General features: G+C 42.2%; 1 protein-coding gene across 3 annotated transcripts in view; it reads right to left on the bottom strand.

Annotated features, from left to right (window-relative positions):
• Window positions 1–27,872, bottom strand: part of HERC3 (HECT and RLD domain containing E3 ubiquitin protein ligase 3) — a 604,132-nt gene that overhangs the window by 446,581 nt on the left and 129,679 nt on the right. For all 3 annotated transcript variants that reach the window (XM_078676105.1, XM_078676106.1, XM_078676108.1), the window contains exon 4: window positions 16,983–17,142. In XM_078676105.1, the coding sequence (XP_078532231.1) occupies window positions 16,983–17,142 (160 nt within the window). The remainder of the gene's footprint in view (window positions 1–16,982; window positions 17,143–27,872) is intronic.

Below are 27,872 nucleotides of genomic sequence, written 5' to 3'. Positions count from 1 at the left end.
TTACACGATGCAGAAGAAGCAGAATGGAAAACACAACAGATACACAGCTGCTGACATCGGATGATGGTTGCACGGTGCTCCCTGTAGATGCAGTGTCAAGTGTGGGGGGTCCATTACTGTTGTGGTGATCTTCAAGCCTTGGCAATGCTAAGCTCAGCAAAAAGCTTCTGGAACTTCACTGGGTCTCGGGGAATGACGTAGCTGCCCGAAGCTTTGGGGTAGGTGAGACTACAACTCCCACAGTGCACTGGAAAACCTGTATTTAGGTGACCTCACTAAGGGCCCGATAGCCAGTGATTCTTTGGATCTGGTGAGTATTTTTACCTCCAGTTTGCAGAAGACTAGTGCCACTAATCTAGGAGGGACTGAGGGTGCTTCTGCCTTCCACAAGGGTCGAGTTTTAGCCAAAGATGAGGGTCGTTAACTCAGTGTCAAGTCTGTTGCCTCAGGGACAAAGTATCCTTCTTTTACTTTGGTGCTCTGCACAAAGTCCTGTTGTTGGTGACACAAGTCTCTTCTGGGTCCTTCCTCGAAGTAAGTTGTTCAGATGTGAGGTTCTGGTGTCTGGGTCCCTTAAATCCTAGATTCAAGGGAGTTAGGGGTGTGGGTGATGGTAGCCATTGGGCAGCTAGTCCGTGCAGCCAATCCATCGCTGAGGTTACCACATTGGGTGGTGTAGGTCACCTGTCCTACCCAGAACCCACCATTTCTGCCCTCCTAAAGATGGCAGAAGTTGATTTTAGGAGTACAGATCAGGCTGCCCACCCTAGAGGTGCGGCCGACCTTCCTGGAGGGGTACACCTCCAGCATATATAATTTTGACGCCTTGCCCGCATGCAAGAGCAGCTGGGGCAAGGGGAGGGCTGTGTCCTCCTGAGAGGGTCAGCCCAGATACATATCAGAGGCGGGTTGCCTTTGAAACTCACTGCTCTGATGTGCCAATTCACGAAACCTGATGGGGAGAAGGAAGATGTGACCTCCTTCCTGCCCAGCCTTTGTTCCTGGCTCCTGGGAGTGATCACATTGCCTGGCAGAAGGTCATAATCATGTCTTGGTGGCGGCAGGCGCAGGAAACTGCGGGCTGGTCAGCCAAAGTACAGTGAAGATAGGGCAACCAGATGGGCACCTTTCAGGGTGCTATGTGGGTGCATGCCATGTTTTCCACTCCCATTGGTCCAATCCTCACTCAATTTTTTATCTTATTCCCCAGATGTCCCTCACCCTATGGCCCTGATGAGACCCTTTATCCACAGCAGGGTCGAAACGCCGTTGACGATTGTAGGAAACGAACCTTGCAGACAGCACTTATGACTGTATAAAGTGTCTGTGTATCTCTCTTGTTCATAACTAATAATGGTCGTTTTCCTTGAAAAAACTATTGCTCAGAAACCTTGTAAATACTGTCACCAGTAATCACTCATTTGTTTTTTGGTTCTTCACAAAACACTGGGGACACTTTTGCACTGTAAAATAATTTGTAATTGTACATATTTTGATCTGTTCCTTCAAATACAATTGCATTGTCAAAAATCCTTCGCTGTGAGTAGCCCTTCTCTCTTTAACATCGTGTATAACCCTTGTAATACATTTTGCTATTATGCTTTATTTTTACTAGACCAAGTAATTAGATCACCCCACTGGAACCGCTGTTTTCCATATAATGTTTTCCAGGGCAAACCAATTGTGTCAGGGGTGAAAGAGCATGTTATCGGATACCAAACAGGACATATTTTAGTGGTACCATAATGGAGCTGTCAATCTCGAGAGTGCCCCGTTGGCAGCCCATTTCATCCAATAAACTGTTAACACTTATAGGGTTTTCAAATGGGTGATGCTACTATAGGGACATATAGGCTTGCACTTAAATGTCCACACTTTAGATATAATACACTCTGCCTCCTGGGCTGAGGAGGCCTACCTTAGGGGTGCCTAACATATATTAGAGGCAGTGCATTTGACTGTGCCGCACATGGTGAGGGCACAGTTGAGTTTGAGCCGTTTGCACTGCTCTTGCAGTGTGCGATGGCAGGCCTGCTGTTAGTAGTTTGCATGGGGCACCCAGGGTGGCACAAAACCGTGCTGCAGCCCTGGGGCCCCTTTACCACCTATGCCCTGGGTACTCTTGCTACCATATACTAGGGACTTATAAGGGGGTAACATCTCTGTCAATTGAGATTGCCAATTTACACATATCAGTTTTAGGAAAGAGCACTGGTACTGAAACCAGATTAGCAGGCTTCAGAGCACTTCATAGTGGAAAACCAGCATCTAGCAGCGCAAATGGGGACAAAAAGTGTGGGGGGAGGTGGGGCATCGGCAACAAGCTTTTTTCTTACACTCCCAGATGGCTATTTTGCATACAACAACGAACAGGAGGGGTCTTCTTACTCCAAGACCAGAGTCTCCATGCAGATGTCATGTGGATCCAACAAGGGCATTTTCTCAAAGCATCTGGGACATGGCTTAAGCCCTGAAATCTGCGCAGGAGACATTTGGCCTAGTCTCTGGCAAAACAAGCGGAGGTATTTTTTTAATTTGCGGTAGTTGATTTTTTTTTTTTAAACAGTTCTTTATTGAGATTCATCAGAACACCTTCTCACAGGGAGTAAAAAAGGGAGATTGCCACGCCCCTGATTCTCAGGCCACAGGGAGTGTCAACCGATTTTTTTTTATTCTTTCTCTTGAGGTATCCGGCGCCAGGGAGCGTCAACAAAATCTTTTTTTTTTTGTATAAAGGATTCTGCAGGCTTATGCCATATGTCACCGCTGCTTGTACAAGACGGGAAGTGGAAGTCAAGTACCTTGGTAGCCCCTATTATTTATTATCTGAGTGTGGTACAGCTTATTCACTTTAGGAAGCCGGCGGGTGAGGTTGAGCATAAGGAGAGTCTTCCTAGAAATCTGTACAAAGAGAAACAAAAACTTTGGCAAAGATTGCGGCAAAGGTTAAGGCAATCAGGTTGGAGGGCTAAAAGAAAAACAACCAATATTACAGTTAAACCTATTTTCAAGGCGCTCCAAGATGGGGACTGTAATTTGGGGGTTTGTAACTCTAATGAGCTTGAACCTGAGAAATCCTCTGTAGAGTTAATATCATCAGAAGCCCAAATCCAAGCCCAAATCCGAACCCAAGCACGAGTACAAGTGCAAACCCAGACGGCACAGAAAATTGCACAGAAAATTGAACAGAAAATGTCTCAAGAGCCTCATGGGTCTCCGGGCAAGCCAGCGAGTAACCGAGAGAAACTTGATGTGCTTTCCGAAGCAAATGAAGCAGCAACAATAATTGCTAAAAATACATTAACAACATCAGCAACATCAGCAACTCTGGATTATGAGAGCGGCTTAAAACAGACAATGTGTAGCCTACAAAAAAACAATAGCTCCATCAGAAGGCCAGAAACCAGAGGATTGAAGGCTCAGGAGGGAAAAAATGAAAAAGAAGGCAATGAAGATAAAGACAATGCTAATAGTAAATTAAAACATAAAAATATCACTGAGAAAATTAAAAACAAAAGCAAAAATCCTACTAAAACTGCTGAAAAAGAGAAAGAGAAAGAAAGCGAGAGGGGTAAACATAGGAAGCAAGAACAGATAAACGAGCCTTACCTGGAAGACAAATCTGATGATCAAGTTGATGAGAAGTCGGAACTTATGGCAAAAAAGGCCAAGAGGTTACAAGCCATCAAAAATCTGAAGGCCGCAGCAAAATTAACAGGAATACCTGACGAAACCCAACCAAGGATTTCTAACATATTTGCTCCAGTTTCAAAGGATGCTTTGAACGAAGATATTAAAATCGACAATTGTAATAGCAATCATACTCCAAATGAGAAGCAATCTGATGCAATGCCAGCTGCGATCAAGAACTGCCTTAGAGTCGATTTAAATGTAAATGGAGCTAAAATAGATACGTCAATAGATAGGATCAATCAAAATTTGGATATGAATCATACCTCCGCTATTGGACAAACCACTGTTGTAGGGGAAATGCTACAAACAGAGAGTGAAGAAGTATCAGAGGAATCTAACTCCGAACTTTATGAAAATGGATTATCCATTTCTAGTAAAATGGTAGAGACAAGCGCAATCAGTGAGGATGAAAAATCACCTAGGGCTAACATGGAAGTGTCAGAGCAGGTATACCAGAGAGGTATAACAGACGAATCTGGCAGAGACACGATACCTAAAAAGAAAGTGGAAAAAAAGAAATCAAAACATAAGAGACTCCACAAACCAATGGATGATGAAACAACGGACCAGGGGAGCAATCCAGACCAAATAAAGAAAAAATCTAGACATTTTCGGAAAAGTTTAACCCCTTCATCCATAGGATATACAGAACCAAAACACTCGAACAGTGGGGCAGGTGAAAGGGGCAGAGAAAGACTACATATTGATACAGGGAATCCAGGATTAGCTGTAGAACCGTCGCTGGGTGCGGTCTTGAAGAGCATCAAGGATTTTCATTCAGACGTCAAAATGGATAGTCAAAGGAATCACGATGCTATTCAACAAATCCGAGGCGCTATCCAAAAGGTTGACAATATCTGTACTGAGATAGTGGATAGAATGGCTTCGGTGGAAAATCGCACTGAAAACTTGGAAGCAGATGTTATTAAACTCCAAAGCAGAGACAAGACCCAAGCTGGTGTTATTGAAGATCTAATGACAAAGGTGGAGGATCTTGAGAATAGAGGTAGAAGAAATAACCTCCGCTTCTTGGGAATTCCAGAAGGTGCAGAGGGAAGCGACCCAAATGGATATATTATCAACCTTTTAAAGACTGCCCTACCGGAGCTTCAAACATGGGAACTGGAACGTGAAGTTCAAAGAGCTCATCACTTTCCACTGACACTCTCTAAGCGGTCTCAAAAAGGGAACCAGTACCCAAGAGCTGTTCTGGTCTGCTTTGGAAACTTTCTTTTACGTGAGGCGATCTATGACCTGGCCAGACCAACGAGTAAAAAAGAATATCAAGGAAACAAGTTTTTTGTTCGCCCGGATTTTGCCCACGCAACGGAGGAACGCCGCTGGAGGATGCAGCAACTCTTCTCCCCGTTTGAAAAGACTGGAGCAACTGTCTACCTTCTTAACCCAGCACGGTTAAGAGTAATCTATAAAGGAATATCTAAGAACTTTACAAGTGAGATCCAAGCGGAGGCTTACCTACATGAACTTTTGGAATCAAGAAAAATGGGGGAAGCATCTGGGGGAGCTGAAAAAACACAATAGGTCAAAAAGTAAAATTAAGGCAAAAATGAAACTCAAGGCGGAAACTTATTAAAAAAAAACCAACAAAAAAACCACAAATCAAACAAATAAAAAAATAAAAAAAGAGGAAGTGGCGGTCAATAGGATAAGTAGACTACTATGGAAAGAAGTATTTCTGTAGGGAGGTATATATAGCACTAGTGTCAGATCATTGAAAATTTCAGCCGGGGAAAAGGGCGGTAGCGGTTCGGGGGGGAAAAAAGGGGGACGAAAAAAAAATATGCCAGCCGGTTTATTATGTATCTACAGTCTTTTTTTTTTTTTTTCGGCGAACGGTGATGCTCGGATCACTCGGTCGCCCACACCTGGGGGCCTCATGTCCCAGGATGCCTCAGGAAATGGCGGGGGGGGGGCGGGCTCTTCGAGACAGAGGGGGGGGATATACAGGCGGGTCAATAGGGTAAAAGACATAGTTCGAACAATTAATATAGCGGGTCCAGAAGACAAGATAGATCCAATAGGCACTAATGGCTAAATTAAAAATGTTGTCTATTAATATATGTGGGCTGAATGATACAAACAAAAGGCAGAGAATTGCTCTGGGTTTTCAATCAATCGGTGCAGACATAGTCTGTTTGCAAGAAACTCATGTTGAGAGGTCACAGGCACATCTGCTAAAACCACTAGGATATAGAGTCATTACTGCTACAACTCAGCCCAATAAAACTAAAGGGGTTGCTATCCTGGCACAGGGGGAGAGATACAGTTCGTAAAATCAGGTGCAGATAAATTTGGCCGATGGGCCATTACAGAATGCAAGTATGGAAAAGGGAATAAACTTACGATCTGCTCTATATATGGCTGTGTCACTGATAATCCAGAACTATTAAATGTTTTATCAAATGAATTAGTGCATTGGCCGGCGCAACTGATTGTGTGTGGAGATATAAACTTAAATCTCCCATCGATGTGGTACTCCGCGCCAAACTTTATCTATCATGGTAGAAAACCTAAAACATTTAATGCTCTTAATGATTTCTGTAGTACCCATGCGATCTCTGATTGTTGGGAGATGAAATTTCCAACCAATCCTAGGTATACTTTTTTTTCCACACCCTCATCTTAAATTTTCCAGACTTGATTATTTTTTTGTGTCTAATTTCATATTACCTTTTTGTTCAGTGGCTCGCTTACCAAGGGTTTTGTCGGACCATAATCCATTAATTATTACTGTAGAAATGGGGGGTCACTAAAGTGCACGCAGTAATTGGACATTTGAAAGAGCTTTATTGACTAATGCCAAATCCTGCAATATGATGGAAATGTGGATTCCAGACTTTTTAATTAATAACCTTGGGAGTGCTCCTTTAGAGGTTGTCTGGGATACATTGAAGGCCGGAGTACGGGGAGAAACCCTTAGATTCTCGATCAGGCATAACCAAGAAGCTAAACAAGAACTAATCAAATTACAAAATAATCTCCTCAGCAAAGAGGAAGATTTGATGACTGCTGTACAGAATGACGCAGACATAGAAGGAGCTGTAAGAAGAGTGGCAATCGCAAGAAATGTAATAACAGAAATACTAACTACCAAAACTGTATTAAAAGCTACCATGAACAGAGAGAAAATCTACGAGCTTAACGAACAGGTAGGACATCAACTAGCTGTCCGTACCAGACAGCAGACTAGTAATAATACAATTACTAAAATTAGAGATCCCATTAAAGGTATTACTAACGAGCCAAAAGAGATTAGGGAAGCTTTTCATAATTATTACAACGTTCATTACACCGAGACCGGGAACAATCAATCTAAAATAAATGAGTATTTGGACTATGGCACAGGGATTCAATTACCTAAGACTGACAAAGAAAAACTTGAAGAAATACCATGTTGGATTGACATCCTTCTGTCTATTAATAGCCTACCCGCTGGTAAAGCTACGGGTTTAGACGGAATTCCAACGGAATTCTACGCTAAATTTCATAAGCAATTAAAAGAAATTATGACCAAACTTATAATACAGGTATTTCAGGGGGGGCATGCACCGGAATCTAGGAACAAGGCCAAAATTATCGTCTTTCCAAAAAAAGACAGGGATCCGACTGAACTAGGGGCTTACCGTCCTATTACCTTGATAAATAATGACGCAAAAATGTACTCCAAATTATTAGCTACTCGACTAGCCCCGGTTATCCATAAAATAATTTCCGTCAGGCAGCATGGATTTGTTCCCCGTAGATCCACCACAGATCATATTCAGAGGGTGATCACACTCTTTGACATGGCGGAAGTAACATGAGAACCTATGGCATTAATTCTCTTAGATGCCGAAAAAGCTTTTGATAGGGTCTCCTGGGATAATTTATGGACTGCCATGTCAAAGAGTGGGATTGGGGAGGTATTTATCAACGCGGTACGCAAGATGTATGTCAACCCAAAAACCCTGGTCTCGATTAATGGTGAAAACTCCGCTTCAATTGAAGTAACAAGAGGTACAAGGCAGGGTTGTCCGTGCTCCCCGCTGTTATTTGCCATCTTCATTGATCCGTTCATCCACAGACTGGAAGAAAATACATCTATAACTCCCATAAAGACATCTAATGGTGATACTAAGTCTTTAGCGTATGCTGATGATATTGCTATCTTGACAGCCGATCCGAATAAATCTGTGGAGGAAATGGAAAAAGAGGCAAACAAATTTGGGGAAATCTCGGGGTATAAACTAAACCAATCTAAAACCCAAATTATAATCAATAATAAATGTAATTTTGTGGATGATAGAGTAACGGACAAAGCAATATATTTGGGTGTCAATCTCACTGCTAATCTAAATAACTTGGTTAAACTTAATATGGATCCCCTAATTAAACAAACCGAAAAAGGCTTTAAAAAATTACATAATTTGCATCTAACAATCATAGGAAGGTGTAATGTAATAAAAATGTTATCTCTTCCCAAATTTGTATATTTTTTCCGCACTATTTGTTTGAATTTTGAACCATTATTATTTAAGGAAATTGATAGAATTTTCTCCCACTTCATTTGGAACTATGGGAAAACTCGTAGAGCTAACAAATGTATTACCCTATCGATAGATAGAGGTGGCCTGGCACTCCCCAACTTAAAAATGTACTGGCGGGCAACAATTCTTAAATACAGTAATTTATTGCTTAAAATTAACCGTGAGGATACTACAGAGAGATCAGTCCCATCGCCTCAGGAACTTATTCTGGGTAGTTTGGCAGGTGCACATTTGTGGCGGCTGACGTAAGCCTGTCACTTTAAGAAAGTGCGGTTTAAAACTCTATCGGGAATTTACGCTGCCTGGAGCCAGATTCGTAAACATTTAGGGCTAGGCCGATTTTCGTATTACACAACTTTTATAACTAATCAAAATCTCCCAGAGATTTTCTCGGATTCATGTATGACACGGTGGATTAGACTTGGTATAGTACAAGTCGGCTGTTTTTATGAGCCAGCTGGCTTGATGTCATTTGAATCTCTAAAAAACTAAATATGGCCTGGAACACAGGGACTTTTTTAAATATCTACAGGTGAGGGATTTTATCATGAAAAAGGGGGGAGGAGGTATGGCTATGCATGAAAATGATTTAATAGAAATAGTTGTACAACGTAGTAATGTTAAAATTGGGGTACTATATAATGATCTAATGACTGGCGTTCCGGATGATATGGATAAAAATATATTAAAATGGCAGGGTAAACTTGGGCTATCAAGTTTAGCTATACAGAACTCATTTCAAATGTCCCAATCGCTATTAATGTCCTCAAAGTTATATGCCCAATTTTATAAAACTTTTTTTCATTATATCATACTCCTTATCAACTAGCTAAATGGAGCACCGGTAAAGGGACCTTCTGCCCCAGATGTTTGATGCCAGACGTAGACTTAATCCATATGTTTGCCACTTGTGGGGCATTATGCGCTATTAGAAGAGAGATATCTATCTTTCTCTCTGAAGTAATGAAGACTAAAATAGAAATTACAACTGCAGAAATAATTCTGGGGGTAGATAACGAGAACCACCCGGATAACATAAAGGGTTTTTTGTTTGTTTCTATGGCCGTGTTTCGAATTTGCCTAGCATCTGGGTGGTTAGATAAGGTTCCACCATCCTTTCAACAGTGGCGGGCTCGACTACTCTCGACTTATAGTCTGGAGAAAGCAATTTATGGCAGGAAAGGTTTAAAAAAAAAAAAAAAGAGGGGTTTAAAAATTTGGTACCCATTAACTCATTGGATGGATGGTCTATGATAGACGGTTTAAATTGTTTATCTAATGTATTACTGTGATTATTAATTGTCTTGTATATCTGGTCCCAAATAATTACTCGCTATGTTCAGTTTGGGAAGGGAAGGGGAAGAAAAAAAAAAAGGGGGATAAAAAAAAAATATACATATATCTACACACATATATATATATATATATATATATATATATATATATATATATATATATATATATATATATATATATGTTACATGTTCAAACTATGCATATATCGGACTATGTATATATTTATAAAATTATTTGCCTGTATTGGAGGGGGGGGGGGGGGGGGGGATAAAATGTTAAAATCTTAATAAAGAATTTGCGGTAGTTGTAGATTGCTTTTACTGTCGCAGTTTGTTTTCTGAAGCTGTGAATTTCTGGGTTTCCTTCGGTTTTGAGATTCATAGAGAGGGGGGAAAGTATTTTTGGGTCTCAACTAGTTCCAGTGAAGCACAGCACTGAACTATGCTACTTTGTGAACAGAGGTCCTGTCTGCAAAACTAATCTCCTTTAAAAAAACACAAGGTATGTGTGCCAGGAAAAGAAACATTCAATCACATCTGGGTGTCCATTTTCTGATTCCCAAATGTGAGAATGAGTGCTCACTTAAAATAAGGATTACATATGGTTCAACACAGACTACAGCAAATACCGATTGGAAGAAGGGCAACTCTGCACATACTGAGGTCGAAACTGTGACCACTAAATGGAGCCATGTTTGGTTCTTAACTGTAAATACAGCTCAATAACTATTGTACTGAACATGCACAGAAACACCTGCTTGAGGGGGAAGCAGACACAGTACCAACACGGGTGTACTTGAAATAAGAATGCTGTATTGTAATATAACCTAACAAAGAGAGGGACAGGGAGGGCTGTTTTAATATTCACATCTTTTCTTGATACAACGCAAGGCAAACGTATCCTGTGGTGAATTGAAATGCTTATGCTTGTGAAATGCAATAAAGTATGTGTAAAAATAAAAAATAAGAATGCTGCAGTTAGGTGGCATCATCCCAGAACAGTTGAACTCTCATACAACCAGAGCCCACAACTGAACAAATCAGCAATTCTATGGCATATTCATCAGACGCAAGTACAAAATTGAGAAACAATTGTAATGGAGACCAATTTATTTTGAATACACAGTTTTGCAAGGTAGTCCTTAAAATCTATTTTACCAGTGAACAGATTAGAAGAAAAACAATTCTAATGGCTAAAACTCAGATGAATTCTGAAATTGCTGCTTCAATCATAAGTACACATGAGAAAAACAACCTCCTTGGATAACATTCCTTGTACACTTGATGCAGACAAGAACTTACTCTTCTTGGAAGGTAATGTGTAAAAAACCGAGGGCACCTGAAGATGTGATGCAATATTTGGCTAATGTTTAACAAAAAATACATGCAAAGTTCATTGTATAAGGTTTAGGATGGATGAGGCTTCGTGATGACTTCCTATTTAGTCTACTTGTGTAATTTTTGTTTAGAATAATAATTTGGCACCCGACTAGCTTGGATATGGCGACATGGTAACCCGGACTAACGTCTTACAAATTACAGATCCCTTCTGATCTTCAGCAACCCTTATTTGACAGCGGATCTGAACCCAACTAACTTTCACAGCTGGAAGGCTTGTGGCTTCTCAAACCCTGCCAGCTATATGGAACAGGCACAACTCTGGATTTTGAACACTTCCAGACATTCTTTAATCTCGCAGAAACAGAACGTTTCGAATGTGTCACTAGCTCTCAATCAAGGACAACCAGGCAGCCAGGCACCAGACTGTTCACACTCGGTGTATGTGCATCAATATCCAGAATTGAGGATCGCACTATCAAAAGTCTATAACATATTAGCTACCACTTGCTCGGAAACTCCAACAGTTGAGGTGCTAATAGAAATCCCTGGCAATATATGGTGGACATTATGGTCATGGGTGGCATTACCCTCAGTATGCATGCAATGCCAAGTGAGTGCAACATTAGTGGTCCCTGAACCGGGAGAAGCATGCCAACACATTCCCTAGTGCCTCATCAATCTGTTTCTGTAACTGAGATAGACTTGGAGCTATGTTCCAAATGCAATGGTCCATCACGCACTTCCAGATCTTCTAGAAAGAGGTCTTCTTCCCGAAGCATGACAAAACTAGCATATCTAAACCTTCAGACACAATAGTAGTATTGATAAGAGCACCCACTACATCATGGTTATTCTGAACTTATTTCCAGTGGCTTATTTGACCCCATCTGCTTCTGCATTCATAATGTGTCTCTTCCCTCCCTTTCTCCATGTACTTTCTTCTCTAACCTCAACTCAGACTCGGTCCCTTCTTTCAAACTGCCAGTAAGTAATGTGAAGTACCACAACAAACTCCTGTCACAGCATTTATATATACAACCCAATTCGACCACCACTAAATCCTGGGTGGCAAAGTGCGTCCTGAAACACAGTGAGAATAAAATGGGACTTTTGTTTCTTAACTCCAAAGTCCCCGCCAATCATTTCTCAACTACACCCAGCCAGTCACTTTATTGGTATTGGTATATGTTAGACGCATTGATTAGGTCGGACATTCTAAAAAGTCCATGCCGGGAGACTGTAGTCTTGAGCTTCAGGTCCCCCGGCCTGGTCCGTCACATACTTGAGATGGCCAGCCACGCCAGACATGATAGGGACGCTATTGGCATTTTTCCCCTCCGCTTTTTTTTTTATAAGCAAAATAGTTTCTCTAGACAGAGGGGTGCAGGTGGCCCGCTGAATGATTACCTAAGGCCCGATCCTTCAATTCAGCTCAATAATCGCTACAAGGCTCTCTCCTCTCTTGAAGAGATCGATTGACTGGGGTTGTGTGTCCAGGGGGATTTAGCAGGGGGGGGACGGGGGGACGGGGGGGGGGTTGTGACGAGGCAGTATGGATCCTTTTGACGCCTGGCTGCCCCACTCCATCCTTCACTAACGTATTTCCCACTCTTCTAACCTCCGTGGCTTCGATGCCCGTCGAACACCACGCGGCTAATGTAGCTAGCACTGAGCAAGTTGCTCCTGCTCCTCAGAGGTCTTCCTTGGTTCTTGCCTCATGGAATATAGCGGGTCTGGAATCTAAGACAGCTTCTGATGATTGGTCTCTTTACATTGAGGGTGTTGGTATCTGGGCCTTCCAGGAAACATGGTCAATTAATCCTGTGTTCCACGCTGGCTATTTAAACTTTTCAAAACCAGCATTAAGAGGTCATAGAGGAAGACCTCTGGGTGGTTTAACTTGCTGGGTAAGGCAGCTCGAGGGGATCACAGTAGAGGAGATAGCCTTGGATAGCCCGGATATTCAAGTTATTAGAGTCAAATCTGCTAAAGGCCTCGATTTACTCCTGCTTAATGTATATGCAAGGGGGCAACCGGGGGGAAGGTCCTCTCAGGTTATTACCGCCCTGGAGTCGTTCTTGGCTGTAGGAACGCCTAACGTCAACCTTGTAATTGCAGGTGACTTTAATACTTGCTTTGAGCCCCTAGATACGGAGGATGGTAGGCTCAGTATTGAGGTGGATGAGATCTGGGGTGTGCCTCAACTAAACCTTCTGCCCATCAAAAAGTGGTCTGAAGCTGCCCTACAACTTAAAGGGCTGTGCTTGGAATGGGGCCTTAGGGTCGCCAACGATAGGACAGCGTCTGATGCCCTGGGAGTGGCGACCTTCGACAATGGGCGTTCTAAAAGTCGGATCGACTATATTCTAGTGAATGTCGAGTCCTGGCACCTAGTCCTTGACATGGTAGTTCAAAATTGCCCCGAAAGTGATCACAATCCGTTGGTCCTTTCCTTGAACGATGGGAGCTTTTGTAGCTCTCTTGCCATTGATCCTGACTTAGGTTGTAACCAAGTAATCTTGGCTAACAACCTGAGAAGGGTACGCTGGGCATAGGTGGCCCTTGATAGGAAAGTGCAAGGTATTAGGGCTCTAGTCTCTGGGTCATTGAAGGAAATGAATGAAGGCGGCACTCAAGAGGTCCTTAATGATAATCTAATTCGGATCCATAGTAAGCTCTTTTCAGGGCTAAAAAATTATTTTATTAATACCTAGCCAATTAGAAAGATCCCCAATTTTAAACCCAACTCCTGGTACAACGGGACATGTAGAGTTGCCCATAAGGTTCTAGTGGCAGCCATTAAGTCTAGGAACCATTGTATTATTAAGCAGTCTCGTTTGGCCTATAAATCTTCTTTAAGAAAGGCAAAGAGAGACTGGGATGAAGGGCGCTGGCAGGATTTGCTGTCAGCATGCAAAGGTAGGAATATGACTCAGTTCTGGGATTTGATAAAATGGGGAAATGGACAACAATCAATTATTCCAAATAATAATGTTGAACCCCAGCGGTGGGTTGCCTTCTTTGACACCCAATTCCAGAATAACAGCATTAACGAGGCACCAGCTACTCTTTTTAACTCCCCAGCTATACCCCTGCTCTTTAGTACTAAAGAGGTTGAGGTAGTTTTGACGGCTGTCCCTACTGGCAAAGCTCCTGGGCCAGATAGCATCCCAGCCGATTTATTTAAGCAGGAGAGCGATTTATGGATCCCCTATATTACGAACCTCCTTAATGCGATTGCAGGGGGAATGCCGATTCCAGATTCTTGGTGCGGTGCGGAAATTATCCCAATATATAAGAAGGGTGATCGTTCTGCCCCGGCTAATTATAGGTCTATAAGCCTTATCGACGCCCTGCAGAAAATTGACGCAAGAGTGATTCTGGGCAGGATCCAGTCCTGGATGCTCGAAGAAAGCATTCTTACCCCGTTACAGGCCGGGTTTCGTGCCCATATGGGGACACTGGATCAGGCCTTTAGATTCATCTTGCTTTACTGGAAGGAGGTTATGCTAGGTAAGGGTATGATTTTTGCCGCTTTCGTGGATCTAAAATCCGCATTTGACTTAGTCCCTCGATCCAAACTGTAGGACGTCCTGTTGGCCTTGGCGATGCCTAAGGAACTGGTTTCCTTAGTGGTTAGGCTTCATTCCTCTAACTATGCTCAGGTTCGCTGGGGGAAGCCAGGGGAGGTTACAGACAAATTTGTAGTGGGGAAGGGCGTCCGGCAAGGGTGCGTCCTGGCCCCCACACTGTTTTCACTCTTTATAAATGGGGTTGTGCGGTACTTTGACAACTACTCAACGGATGCGCCCATGCTAGCAGGCCAAAGGGTCCCCCTGCTCATGTTCGCCGATGATACGCTGACTTTATCCAGGACGAGACAGGGGCTCCTGTCGGCGCTGTCTCGTTTCGAGGAGTTCTGCTGCGACCACGAACTGGTGGTCAACGTTGAGAAGACTAAGTTCATGGTTCTCCATGGGGCTAGGCCCGTAACATCAAGAGTTTTCATGAGCGGGAAACTCTTGGAGCAAGCTAACTTCTTCACCTACCTGGGAGTCACCTTTAGCGATAGATTGAGTTGGTCACCACAACTGAATCTACTGGTGTTGAAACACTCTCAGCTAGCTGGCGTCTTGTTAAAAGAACACAGGCAGTCAATCACCAAACCTATAGTCCCTGTTGTCAAAATGTATACCATGAAAATTATTCCCGCAATCCTGTATGGGGCCGAAATATGGGGAGCAAGTATTTTGTGCCACCTTGCTTTGGCTCAGAATACATTTTTGAGATCAATCGTGGGCCTCCCCAAATCGACTCCCCGCATCCCCCTGCTGTTAGATCTTGGTTGCCAAGCAATAGAGTATATTGCACGGTTCAGGATGTTGGCCTTCTGGAGAAGGCTTTGGATTACACCTGAACTTCACCTATTTGCCAGGGGGCTGACTGAAGTTAGGGGGTTGGATAGTGCTAACAAAATTCTGTGGTTAAGTAGCATTAATTCCTTGCTCATTAACATGGGTATGAGAGAATTGTGGGATTGTCCAGAGACTGTGGAATTTCCATTTAAAACTGTGTATAGAGCAGCATACTGGAACCTCATTAAAATTAAGAGGTACTCGTCCCTAACCTGTTCATCCCTGACCAGAGATTTCTGTGAGCTTAAAGAGGAACCCTTGATGGAAAGCTATTGGGATCTAATAACAAAGCCCAGAGATCGCAAGCTCTACCATCAGTTCCGGGTTGAGTCACTCCCAACTAGGAAGTTCACATGTAAATGGTCATTAGGTACAGGGGACAAGTGTCCGTTTTGTCCTGAGCACACTGAAGATATTAACCACCTTTTTTATGTTTGCCCTGCCTACCAGCACCCTCGAAGTATGTGGCTTAAACCCCTATGTAGAACTCTAGGGACCAGCTCTCTACTGGTCGCCAACAGGCTATTGAAAACTGGATGCAATGATATTGCTGTCACAGGGGTCGCCAAGTTTTTGAGCTGGTCTTGGGCTATTCGGGGAAAAAAGAGGGGGCCTTCTTAGCTAAACATCGTTACCTTATCGTATGGCTTGGTTGAGTTTTTAAGGCTTTTTGCCTGTTTCTATGAAAAGTCTTGTGTATGCGTTATATTTAATCTAGTCTTATGAATTGTTTTATATTGTGACTTCTGTAATTTATATTTTTATGATGGAATTGGTCATTTTTAATTGAGAGATTTTATGATGAATACTGTTGTTTTGTACTGAACTTTTATAGATTTCCTGTCTTAAGATGAACAATCACAATAAAGACTTTTTGATGATGTTAGGCGCGTGTATCACCCGTAGGTCTCGCAGCGCCAGAAGAATACTCAGATAACCAGTGTATGGTCTCTCCTTAATGCTGGAAAAGCTAACCCTAGGTCAGCCAATTAGCATTAGCTTTAAAGTAATAAGTCTAGAAGTTATTCTCTATATGAAAATGACCCTCGATTATTTGATCTATGTAATGGTCATACATCTCACCATTACCGGTGCTTATTCAGTAGGATCATTTCTTCACCCCACAAACCTGCAACCATATACCGTCATTTCTACTACGATAACTCACTCTACCAGGACCTTTTAAAATCAGCAAATCTCCAGAGATACAGTACGTGGGAGCGGGGGGGCGGGGAGGGGACCTTGGCATCCATTTTAAAAATGAAATGATTACAATGGATTACTATCAGGGCCAGAGTCACTATTAGGACCCGTTGCCTGACGCACAAACACACAAACTGAAGGGCCCCTAAATAACTAAACAATGATTAACAATTGTGCTTTTACATCAAGTGCAGATATGGAACACACTTCTCAGTAAATATCTGGAGCAAAACCAACCATCTATTAAGAAAGAATCTGAAAACTGATACTTTTTCACTCTGTCCATCTTGCCAACTCACTTCTACCAGGGTGCATCATGTGGCAATTCTGTTGCAAAAGCTGCACCGGAAATTGTATTCAGTCACACAAGCACGCCACTGTCCAAATTTGAGTTCTACTGTCTGCACAAAGACACTGAGGCAATTTACTATCACAGAGACATTAGGATAATCACTTCTGAAACCCAAAGGTTGAATATATTGCTTTACCTTGGTATGGAGACCGATACTTCCATGGTTGCATGTCCAAGTTGCCCTTCACTGCTTGAACCCCAAGAGAAGATCTGACCGTTGCTGCTGACTGCTAAGCTATGCAACTCTCCGCATGCAACATGGACAATGTCTTCTCCCGCCAAGGCTTCCACTTGTTCTGTAAGATAAGCAGCAGAAAAACATGTTAACAAGCTTTAGGACAATTGTTAAAAGTCTGTGTATGGCATGGAACACACATTTATGTTATGGAACACACATTTTCTTTAAGGTGGTTAAAATATTTGAACCAATGTAGGACATATTTTGACTACATAGTATGCCTTTAGAGCAAGGGTTCCCTCATTATTTCGTAAAGTACAATCGTTTGTTAGGGTGTGCTGAGGGCTGCCCCGCAAAATGGTAATAGTCAGTCCAGGTGCAAGGTGAGTGACAGGCTCCTTGGCTGGCAGGCCCTGGCGTGCGGGAAGCCTCAGAGGAGGAAGTGACGCATAAGTGAGCTGGGTGCTTGTCTGGGCCAGAGTCTGCTTTTTCTCTCTAGCCTTATATGGGCAAGTGTGACGGGACAAGGAAGTGCAAGGTTTAAAGAGGTATGCATGTCCAGTGGCCACTGAACTACGGTGGTGTTGCAGTGGTGAGTGACAGGCCTGGCCTCCGGGTCCAGCCGGTCCGCCTCGCCAATGCAAGAAAGGAGAACAATCGCAAGAGTGGCGGTTGGGAATTGAACCCCAAAAGACAGGGTTCTCTCGTTATTTAGTTGGGTTCATAAATTGTGATTGCATTTATATAGCGCTTACTACCCCTGACTAAGCGTTAAGTGCCCTATAGTGAGTAGCACGCAACTCCGGAACCCAAGGTTAGTGGTTAACACAGTGATGTTGTTGGTTATTGGGATGTGTTCTCAAGAAAGAAAACAACAACATTTCAAGCATTTACTGCAGTTTCCTTGTGGTAGATTAAAATTAATACCAGTTTGGTTATTAATGGGGACTATGTGGTTCCAGGCAAATGGTTGGTGAGATGAATAGATATACAAATTGAAATTAGTTTTTGTTAGGTGGCTGAGACAGGGTTTTAAAGAGGGAACGGTTGTGGTCTGTGAAATAAGGTACGAGCCGTTTGCAGAATTACAATAAGAGTGATTAAGGCAGACAGCCATGAGAATGAGAGGAGTCTATATTCGGAATTATAAGGCATGCAGAGGATGGAAGGTAAGGAGAGGGTAACTGAACAAAGAAAGCAGAGGAATTATATGGAGGAAAGCAAGTTCCATTTTTCCTGCATGGCTTTAGAATTATATTTTTTAAGGTATAGTAGGAGAAGGCTTCATGTCATAACAAACAATCTGAGAAAGCAAGCTATAGAAAGAAACAACATAATATAATAAGCTCCATGTTTGGGGCAGACAGCTTACATATGTGGGTCCATATGTGCACACTAAGGGCTCTAAGTTGCTGTTTGCCAAGCCTAGGACAGCCCTTTTTCTGGAGTATCAAAACCTAGGCATAGAGTTTGTAAGCAGCCCAAGCGGATTTGGTGTAAAAAAAGCAAGTCTCATTTACTGATCTTCCCTCACGATTCACTATTAAAGGTTATTTCACTAAATTAAATTTAGTTATTTGGCCCAGGCTAGGAGTATCTTGCACAAATTTATAATATGTAATCTAATCCCACTCCAGGTTCTTTCTATAGCACAGCAGAGCAACCGTAGATACCAAAGGTAGCTAACGTTAACATTACAAGTGTATGTTCTGTGTGCTTGTGTATGTTGCCAGTGTTCTACATGCATTGTATGCGTTAGTGAAGGAGGCCTGTGAGTCCCATTTTCAAAGCCCCTGGTCTGTCCATGAGCACCAGATTCTGGTGAATTTGTTTTCCCAGACAGTGCAACTGTATTGCTGACATTCCTGATGTAGGAGGTGGAGGCCCAGACATGGAAATGGGGACACAGGAGAGAGAGGCCCTATAAAAATTCGATTTGTTTTTTTTACTGAGAAGGTCTGCTGAGAAGTCTACTTTGGTAGATGGTGGGAGTGAAGGGTGGGACTGCAGTCTCTATTCACAAGAGTGAGAAGGGTCTTTTAAGTAGGGCAGCTTTTTATTGATCTATTTATCATTTGACACTGATGGGCATCACTGCACAAAGGTCAAGTCTGCAAACCAGCCCGAGGAGGAATTTGAAGAAAAACAAGCATTGGCAAAGCGAATAGGTCTCGGCAATGGCAGAGCTCCGAGCTATTGGCGCCGTCAATGGTATAGGTCGCATAGGGTTAAATACTAACACAATTTCTATGGAAGTCGACACCGAAATCCAGTCTATTGAATATGTACTTTTGCGAGCATTGCGCAGTTTCAGTCTTCTCTCATACTGTATTTCCTCATAAGGGTTACCATTATCAATTAAATACGTAGTAATAGAAAATAATATACTAATGGTGGAAGATTTTCACCAGCATTAGGCATTATATGACAACAATAGTATATCATTATCTGCAGCATTCTTGAATGTGATCTCCAAGATGGTGATGGTGCGTAGATGTTATTATGCATCCATCTTCACAAATTCCTATCTATTGAATCGATTTACGACACCTTTTTAATGCATGGGACATAAGAGATGCTGGCTTACGGAAAAGAAATTTCATTTGTACACTCATGTTTAGAGACTGCATCGTAGAAGCAGGCAGAATATTAGAATGCATGATGTATGTAGCAATGAGAGGCTATGCTGGGAGAACGATAAAGTTATGCTGAAGCATTTACGTGTTTTGGAAGAGATAATGAAGGTCTACTGAGCCTCTGCAAAGCTTCCATAGAGAATTAAAATGTGCATTAAATAATGTGTTTCATTTAACTGCAATAGAAAACTTTTGATTTGCATTAATTGAAGGTAAAGAATGCATTTAACAGAGAAAACTGACATAGAATGTTATAAGATATCTGTAAGGTAACGCATATAATTACACGCTTTTAAAAGTTTAATGTTGAAATTTAAACTTGCATAGTAACGTACAAATAATAACCTGCGAGACAGAAAAGTTTTAGTAGTGTTTAATATTGACGTACATTTCATTAAAGAATCATTTTAATTAATAAGAAAAGATTAAATGCATTTAGAAATGTGTGCCTATTAACAATATTAATATTTTTTGATTTAGCAGAATTCTGCTTAGGCCTCAAAAGGTTTTTCTTTCCTTAGCTAACGTTGAGTCATGTAAAAACTGTCACCCCAGCTCTATGAGAAATTTCTGTAAAATTTCCATTTGTATTCTCGTTAACAATGGACTCACTTCTCACAGGTAGAAAATTGTAACAACTTTGTTGCATCCCAGCCGAAAAGCGTCTGGGAACGGACAGATGGCAAAATGTACTGCCTATTCCGATGATGTTACTAGATACTAACTAAATGAAATATAATGATCCTAGAGAAAAACGTGAGAAAAGGATTACTTCTTTCAGATTTGTATATTTTACTGATCACACATAACCGCCCATCGTGAGTGACCAATGAAAACCCCATGGACTGATGGAATTGATATTTAAGGAGTGTAAACCTGGTTGTATTGGAGTAGAATTGCCAAATTAAGTAGGAGTTAAGGCTGGTTGGCTGACTATTCCCTGCTCGTCATGCTGTTGGGTTTTTCTCTGACCCCTGCATGTTACATATCCTGAACTGTATTCTTTTCTTTGCCCCAAATCACTCATTCTGAGAGACAGACATTAACAAACTGAACCTTAAGCGAACTGAGACCTTATCCTGGTCTACTGCCGGCTGGTTTTCGGGCACAGGGAGATAACCTTTCTCGGTTGAGGGGTTATTCTGACTCCTAATGTAGCAATCGGCGCTGCATAACAGACACAAACTGAAATCTTGAGGACAGAACCCGAGGCAACATTGAGTGGTTTGTATGAGCATCACTGAACCTGTAATTTCTCATGTGATGTGTGGTTTTACTGTGCAATTTCAGCATATTACAAAAAATCTGATCTTCAATTTTTCTGTTCATCCGCATTTTTGAGGCATTAGATAAATATTTTTACTAAATTACCTTTATCGATTCGGTCTTATTCTTTTGGTGATATTCATTGTCTCTAAGAATCTATACTCATGGCTGATAAAGGTGCAAAGTTGTTTTGAAACATAAGTTTAAGATAAGTTATCTATTCCAAGTCCTCATAGGATAATTGTTCATCCCGAATATCATATTCCCTTTTAGCTCAACACAAGATCCATCAGAGGACCTAAGTGACGTTGGTAGTAGTTAGAAGTAGTTTTCTAACTGACAAGAGGGATAGATTTTGAGAAATGGGCCTAATGATTTGAGTTGAAGCTATACCAGAAAAGATAAGTAGTAAGTAAAGGTTTTGTTGCCCAGACAGACCGATCGCCCACCCCGCTTCCGCTGGAACAATGGGTGTTGTATTAGAACACGTTTCAGCTGTCAAAGCTGGAGCAGCTTGAGTAGTGCATGCAGGAGGGTCTTCGAGCTGTTCAGACCTTTAGTCTTACTTCTGTGTCGACGCACAGGTGTTCTGCCGGAGGGATGGCTGCCGCTGACTCTGAGGAGGATGAGTATGAAGAGTGGCTAGTGGAGTCTATCTGGTTGAGGGTAATGAGGGCGCCCAGTTTGGAACTTTTGTGGAAGGGATGCTGGTCTGATTTTTTGGGGAGGTGGAGGTTGTCATCATCAGGTGAGGCGGCTCTGCCTTTCCTAGAAAGTGGAGGTGGCGAAGTGGTTTGTTATACTGAGGTAATAAGCAGGGGGGGTTCCTCTTTTCCTAGACTGAAAAACATGCCCAAAAAAAAACTGACGCGCCTCATTGAAGTTCACAAAGTGCTAGTTAAAAGAAGTGGACAGCATAATGCTGCAGTGTCATTCTGCTTCAACGCCTCTTTGCATCACCACACTGCTGAATGGAGCTCAAAGATGTAGTTGAGAAATCATCATAAATATCCAGAGAGCTCCAACCTGCAGTCCGTGTTGTCTATTGCATAGCAACATTCATACAGCGTGTACTAACTGTGTGTGTGTGTGTGATGCTGAAACGCTTGTGTACATGGGCAGCGTTTTACATCTTATAGGGCATGGTTGGAAGTGAAAACACCGTCCTGAAAAATAAAAAAGTAGTCCCGAAACAATGCACTACTATGTAGCAGAGTATGCTTAAATGTAGTTGGGCGGTGCGCTCAGGGAGAGTTAAACACCGGAAAAGGCAAGACCTATGCATGCCCTTGACAAATGGGGAGGATGAAAAATGGAGTGGTGATGGTACCAGCAAATGGGAAGCCTATGGGCTGTAAGCTCACGATGTAGCTACAGCATGTCTCGGTTTGAGACAGCGCATGCGCCCCGTCTAGAGCCGAGACCTAAAAGGAAGTCAGAGCAGATTTACGAGTATTGAGTGGTTGAATTACCGAAGTAGTGCTAGTTGAGTTCCTGGTTCTGCCAGGCATTTGTTAGAATTAAATTACACTCCCTGATTTTTGTCAGAAGGGGAGAGAGTCTCATGGTGTCTGGAACAAAGGCAATAAGGAATCACCAGCCCTTTGAATTCATGTTGGCTGAGGTAACCCTGACCTTACAACGTGAGGAAAAAAATCTGTTACACTGGATGAGTATGCCTCAGCAAAGCACCCTCCTACAATTGCTGTCCTGCAAACATTTTTGGGCTGGCAATCAGGAATCCTGGTCCTTTTGGCCAATCACACTATGGGCATTGAAACACCCCCCAGATGGTGACCGGTACCACAATGTATCCACACTGCAAGAGTCAATCCTCTGGAACAAGGCCAGCTTCTAACAGTTAGCTTGCCTAGGCAAAGCAATTTATAAATAGCAAACAACAAAATGTTTACTTATTAATTTCCGATATTTGATTTATCAGCCGGTGCACTATATTATAGCTTTAAATGGCTGATGCCATCACTTAATTTTGTATCCTAGTGATATGGGGATTTTCATATAAAGCCTGGTTAAGTACTCAGTTAATGAGAAACAAACTAGTACTTGCAGTGGCATTTTCTGAGATCAATGAGTTTCAAACCTGAACAAGATTGGTAATTTAGGACAGAGAACCTTGAGTAAAAACAGAACACAGAGCCAGCTCACAATATTGATCAGCTAAAGTCCAGTCTGATGCCCAGCCCACTCATCCATTCATAATTTTCTACTGGATTGTTTTTTGCAGATTTATATAGCGCAAACTCGACTCAAAGGTACTGGAGAGCTTTACATGAGCACCAGTTACATTGCACAAGGGCACATTCATTTTTGGTAGGCACTGAGACATTAAGTGATTTCCCCAGAATCAAAGGATGGTGAGCTGATGGCGAGACTCTAACCTTGTTCCCCATTTGGCAGGTATGGCTCTAACAGGCACCAATTCTCCCTTTCCTGCTATGCTATGGGCTAGCATTGATGAATATGAAGTGGGTAAACAAAAGGAGAAACGGGCACAGCCAGTAGCCTAGCAATAGAACCATGGGCTCTGGTACGAACATTGTAAATGCGTCCCTGCTTGCGACCCTACAATTCCGGTCTCTTATTCTTGCAGGTTGCCACTGTTTCCTATCTTTTTCTCCCTCCTTTTACCCTTTTCTGCCCCTCGTAATTTCTTTCTCTGGGTTAAGACTGATGGAAAAAAACCCGGTCATGTGGCTGACTCTCTTCCAACCCTAGCTGCTAATAAAAGAGGATGGCCTGTTTGGTCATGCTGCGGCCGGATTTATACTGAAACCTTTACATATGCAAATGAGTCTCGTCAGCTTTGTTTTAATGGGATGGCAAATTTACGGGGGGCAGCTATCCATCACAACTCTGCTCTTGTGCCTTTTGATGGACTCGTCACCACCCCGGCATCCCCTCCGCCCCCCAAACTAATATGTGGCATTGCCCCACTGAGCAAAACAAGGTGCAATATATGCAACTAAACTTGAATGAAAGTAAAAGACTACCTACCCTTCTAGGTATATGGTCCTAAGATGACCCTCGCTTTCAAATGGTTTGTATTCCCTTTCCAGTACAAGCAACTAAGAATTCTTAGACGTCAAAGAAGACATTTTTGCATGATGCTGGCTGTGAGACGTCAACATTATCGAATGTGACATGTATGTTCCTGCATCCCTTTCAGGAAACTTCGAAAAAAGTGGTAGAATAGTCATAATACTCATTCTTAAAGCAGAATACTCATTCTTGACTCATGCTGTACATCAAATTACCTAAGCCAGTTACTGTGATTGTTTGGGATAAAGCCCACTTTTCATTACTAAAAGCCTACATTTTGTCAGCTTAAATAAAGCATGGTTAAAAGCGAGAACACTATCCAGATAAATAAAAAAATGAGTCCAGAAACAATGCCCTACAATGCCCGCTGCGCATGTTTAAAATGTAGTTGGGAGGTGCGCTTGGGGAGGGCCAAACACCGGAAGAGGCATGACATATGACAAATGGGGAGGACGATAAAATGGAGCGGGGATGGTGCCTGCAAACAGGGAGCCTATTGGCGGGCTATAAGCCCACGTTGTAGATACAGCATGTCTCTTTTTGAGACAGCGCATGCATGTCAAAAGGAAACAACCACAACCAGGTCAGTGCATCTATATAATGTTTGTCTGTTCACATACTGTTTGAAAGACTAATTCACATTTCAGAAAATAAGTTCTTGTTATATGCGCACATTGTTTTTGAAGTATGAACGTGGTATGGTTGTATATTTATTTCAAACTTGCTGCACAGCACTCTGCCTCCTCTTGCAAGGAGCAGTCAACCACGTAACTTATTTTTTTTAATTATTATTATTATTATTATTATCCATAACAAGCAGAGTCGTTTAAAGAGCCCTTAACCAGAAGAGTGTGTCCTTGCACGGCTGAAAGCCTGAGTGCCGCTCAGCTACAAGACCACGCGTCTCTTCTGTGGGAAATATGTTGACAATACGATATTAATTAACATTTTGGCTTTTAAAATCTGATGCAATGAAATGCAAGGTTGCGGTTACTTGCGCACTGCTAGAATGTGCAGGGAGGAAGCCACTTTTAACACTGCAATATCACAATACATGTGTATTCAAATCATAAAAAATGCTGCCTAGTAAATGATATCTTATTGTCTGCAGAACTGCATATTTTTCACCAGAAAGCAACACTCCCTCTTTCCTCCGGCTGCATTCCATGGATTCATAAGATAAACAAGGCCTGAAGCAGCAGTACTCTACAAAATTACTTTTAAAGTATCAATGAACAAAAAAAATGGCACTGGTTTTCAATAGCCGAGCTGCACAGCAGTGACGCAGTTTTAACCGCATAACTAAGTCTTCTATAAAGGAGGTCTCATTCTGTGGTATCTAAATGAATTGCATTCCGACTCACTGCAGTAGACCATTTAAAGAGGCTAAAAACAAAAAACTGAAAGCAGCTTGCTCCCCTGTTTCTGTAACGCGGTTGACCGCTTCCTTTTTCGGTGGTTTGTGTGAGGCTTCGTGGGCCCTTTTCACTTAAGCACACTGAGCCACCACTGGGTTTTTTTCTTGTACCATTTTGCGGCCAGGTCAGTGTAACGCATATTGCTTTATATTGGCCAAAGGAAAAATGTACTCGGGAACGCAGGGTCGGGGAGCAGCAAGGGGGTGAAGTCATGAGGTACAGAGTCAGTAACAGTAAACCCACATTTGCCCATATTTTACAAACTCTACCCCCAAATCAATTAACAACAGGGAGACATGCTACAGGAAAGGGTCTGGCCTACTTATTGGTCAGAAATGCATCAATTTTCACAAATTTATATATTGTAATTTTACTTAGTAAATGTCTAAATCTGGTGAAAACAAACCCAGTTGGTTTTCTGGCATAAAAGTATAAACCTAGGCCGTAGTAGCATCGGAAATTGTAGGTAATCTATACAAAAGTGTATTTAGCAAATATGATTAGGATGGAACCAGATTGACAACAACAAAAAACAAGCATTGGCATAGCCAATCGGTCTCGCCTTTGGGACCTTATAAGTGTTTAGCAAGAGATATCGACTTTGCCATGTCTTTAAACAGTGCTGTACAGAAGTCTGCAACATGCTGAAAAGTTATAATAAAGAAGTGTCAGAAGCATTTTTGTTACCTTATATATGACCAAGAAAGCATTATGTACAACTGAACAACCATATTAAAAAAGTATTAACAATAAATAATGTCGATTTTTTTTTGTCCTTTTAATGCTGGCAACTTCTATCTGCCTGTCCCAATGGTTGCTTGTTATGGTTTTTTTTGTTATGGGAGCATAAATAAGAGGAGGGTGAAGGTTGGGAAATAGTACCTGTATAACAGCCAGTGAGAGAGTTAGGTAGTCAGTCAGTGAGAGAGAGAGTCAGTTAGTCAGAGTCAGTGATAGAGTTAGTCAGTTAGTGTGAGAGAGAGAGAGTGAGTGAGTGAGAGAGAGAGATTCAGTCCGTTAGTCAGTTAGAGAGTCAGTTAGTCAGTTAGTGAGAGAGTCGGTCAGTGAGAGAGAGTCGGTCAATGAGAGAGAGTCAGTCAGTGAGAGTCAATCAGTGAGACAGTCAGTCAGGAAGAGAGTCAGTCAGTTAGTGAGAGAGCGTCAGAGAGTCTGTGAGAGAGTGTCAGAGTCTGTAAGTGAGAGAGTTAGTCAGTGAGAGAGAGTGAGTCAGAGTCAGTCAGTGAGAGACAGTCAGTCAGTGAGAGAGAGAGAGTGAGAGATAGAGTAAAGTGAGGAAGAGTATAAGAGTAGGAGCAACAAGATCAGCATGACGCCAGAATGTAGGGGCAGGTGTGGAGAGGAACATTACTGACAGGGTGGAGTGTGAGGAGCAGCAGTGTAGGAGGGACAAGAAAAGCGTGTGAAGCAAAATGCAGTGGCAGTTTGCCCTGATGGGCATCTAGGCATCCTCCTTCGTTGTGTTCAGGCCCTCCAAAATAAAAGTCCTGTGCTTTCCAACCTTATCCAGCACTCCTCACTTGGACACCATCTACTTCCCTCAGCAGTGCTTTCCAAGTTACCCTTTCGTCCAGAAACCTGGTGGCTCAAGTTAATTCAAATTATTAACAAAAACTAATCGCTACATAACCAACACAGAGTAACTGCACGTTGATACGATGGTTTAAATTCAAGAAATCAGTTCTCTCATTCCATTCAAAACGGAGTAACTCATTAGTATTCAGCAGGTTTGACTATAGGAGCGTAACAAGGCAGTGCTTAGCAGTAATGCAAACAATGAAACTGCGACCCATTACCAATTTTGGTAGTAATAAACGATTGCTAATTGGGATGAAGTGAGACCCTCACAGCCCTGGATCCCAGTGGAATAGCACCTGCTGAACTATTGCTAGCTACGCCCATGTAGGGGTATTGAAACAGTTTTTCTAATGGGCCTCCCTCAGTTATTTTTGCACCACTCAACAAGGTCCAAAACTTTGCAATCAGAGCTTTTTACAATCTATAAAGGCATATTCCTACTCCCCTATACAGTCACTAATGTGGTTGGCTCTCTGCCAAAAAAAGTACCATACAAAATCCCATGGCACTTGTATTCAAATCAGTAAATGGCACAGCAACTAACTACTGTCTAACATACTGTCTACACTCATACCAAGAATTGACGGCCAACTAACCAGAACGTTTTCCACCCTAAGCCTCCTCCAGGTTTGGATCACTATTAGGCCCTCCCCACTGTAACACCTTACCAAAAAACATTCAGACAACCACATCTCTGCAGGAGCTCAAAATGGTACTGAAAGCTTGAAGAACGCAAAAGAGTACAGCTCCCTCATATCGAAGTAAATCCGTGTATTACATGCATATATGCTTAAATAGGTGTAGAAAGGCAAATTCAGTAAATGTAGGACTGTATTTGTTCGTGTTCACCACACTACTGGTGCTATTAATGA

This window comes from Lissotriton helveticus, chromosome 2_1 (assembly GCF_964261635.1).
Source record: "Lissotriton helveticus chromosome 2_1, aLisHel1.1, whole genome shotgun sequence".
In the NCBI taxonomy this organism is placed as follows: Eukaryota; Metazoa; Chordata; class Amphibia; order Caudata; family Salamandridae; genus Lissotriton; species Lissotriton helveticus.
This window is presented reverse-complemented; position numbering and strand designations above follow the sequence as displayed.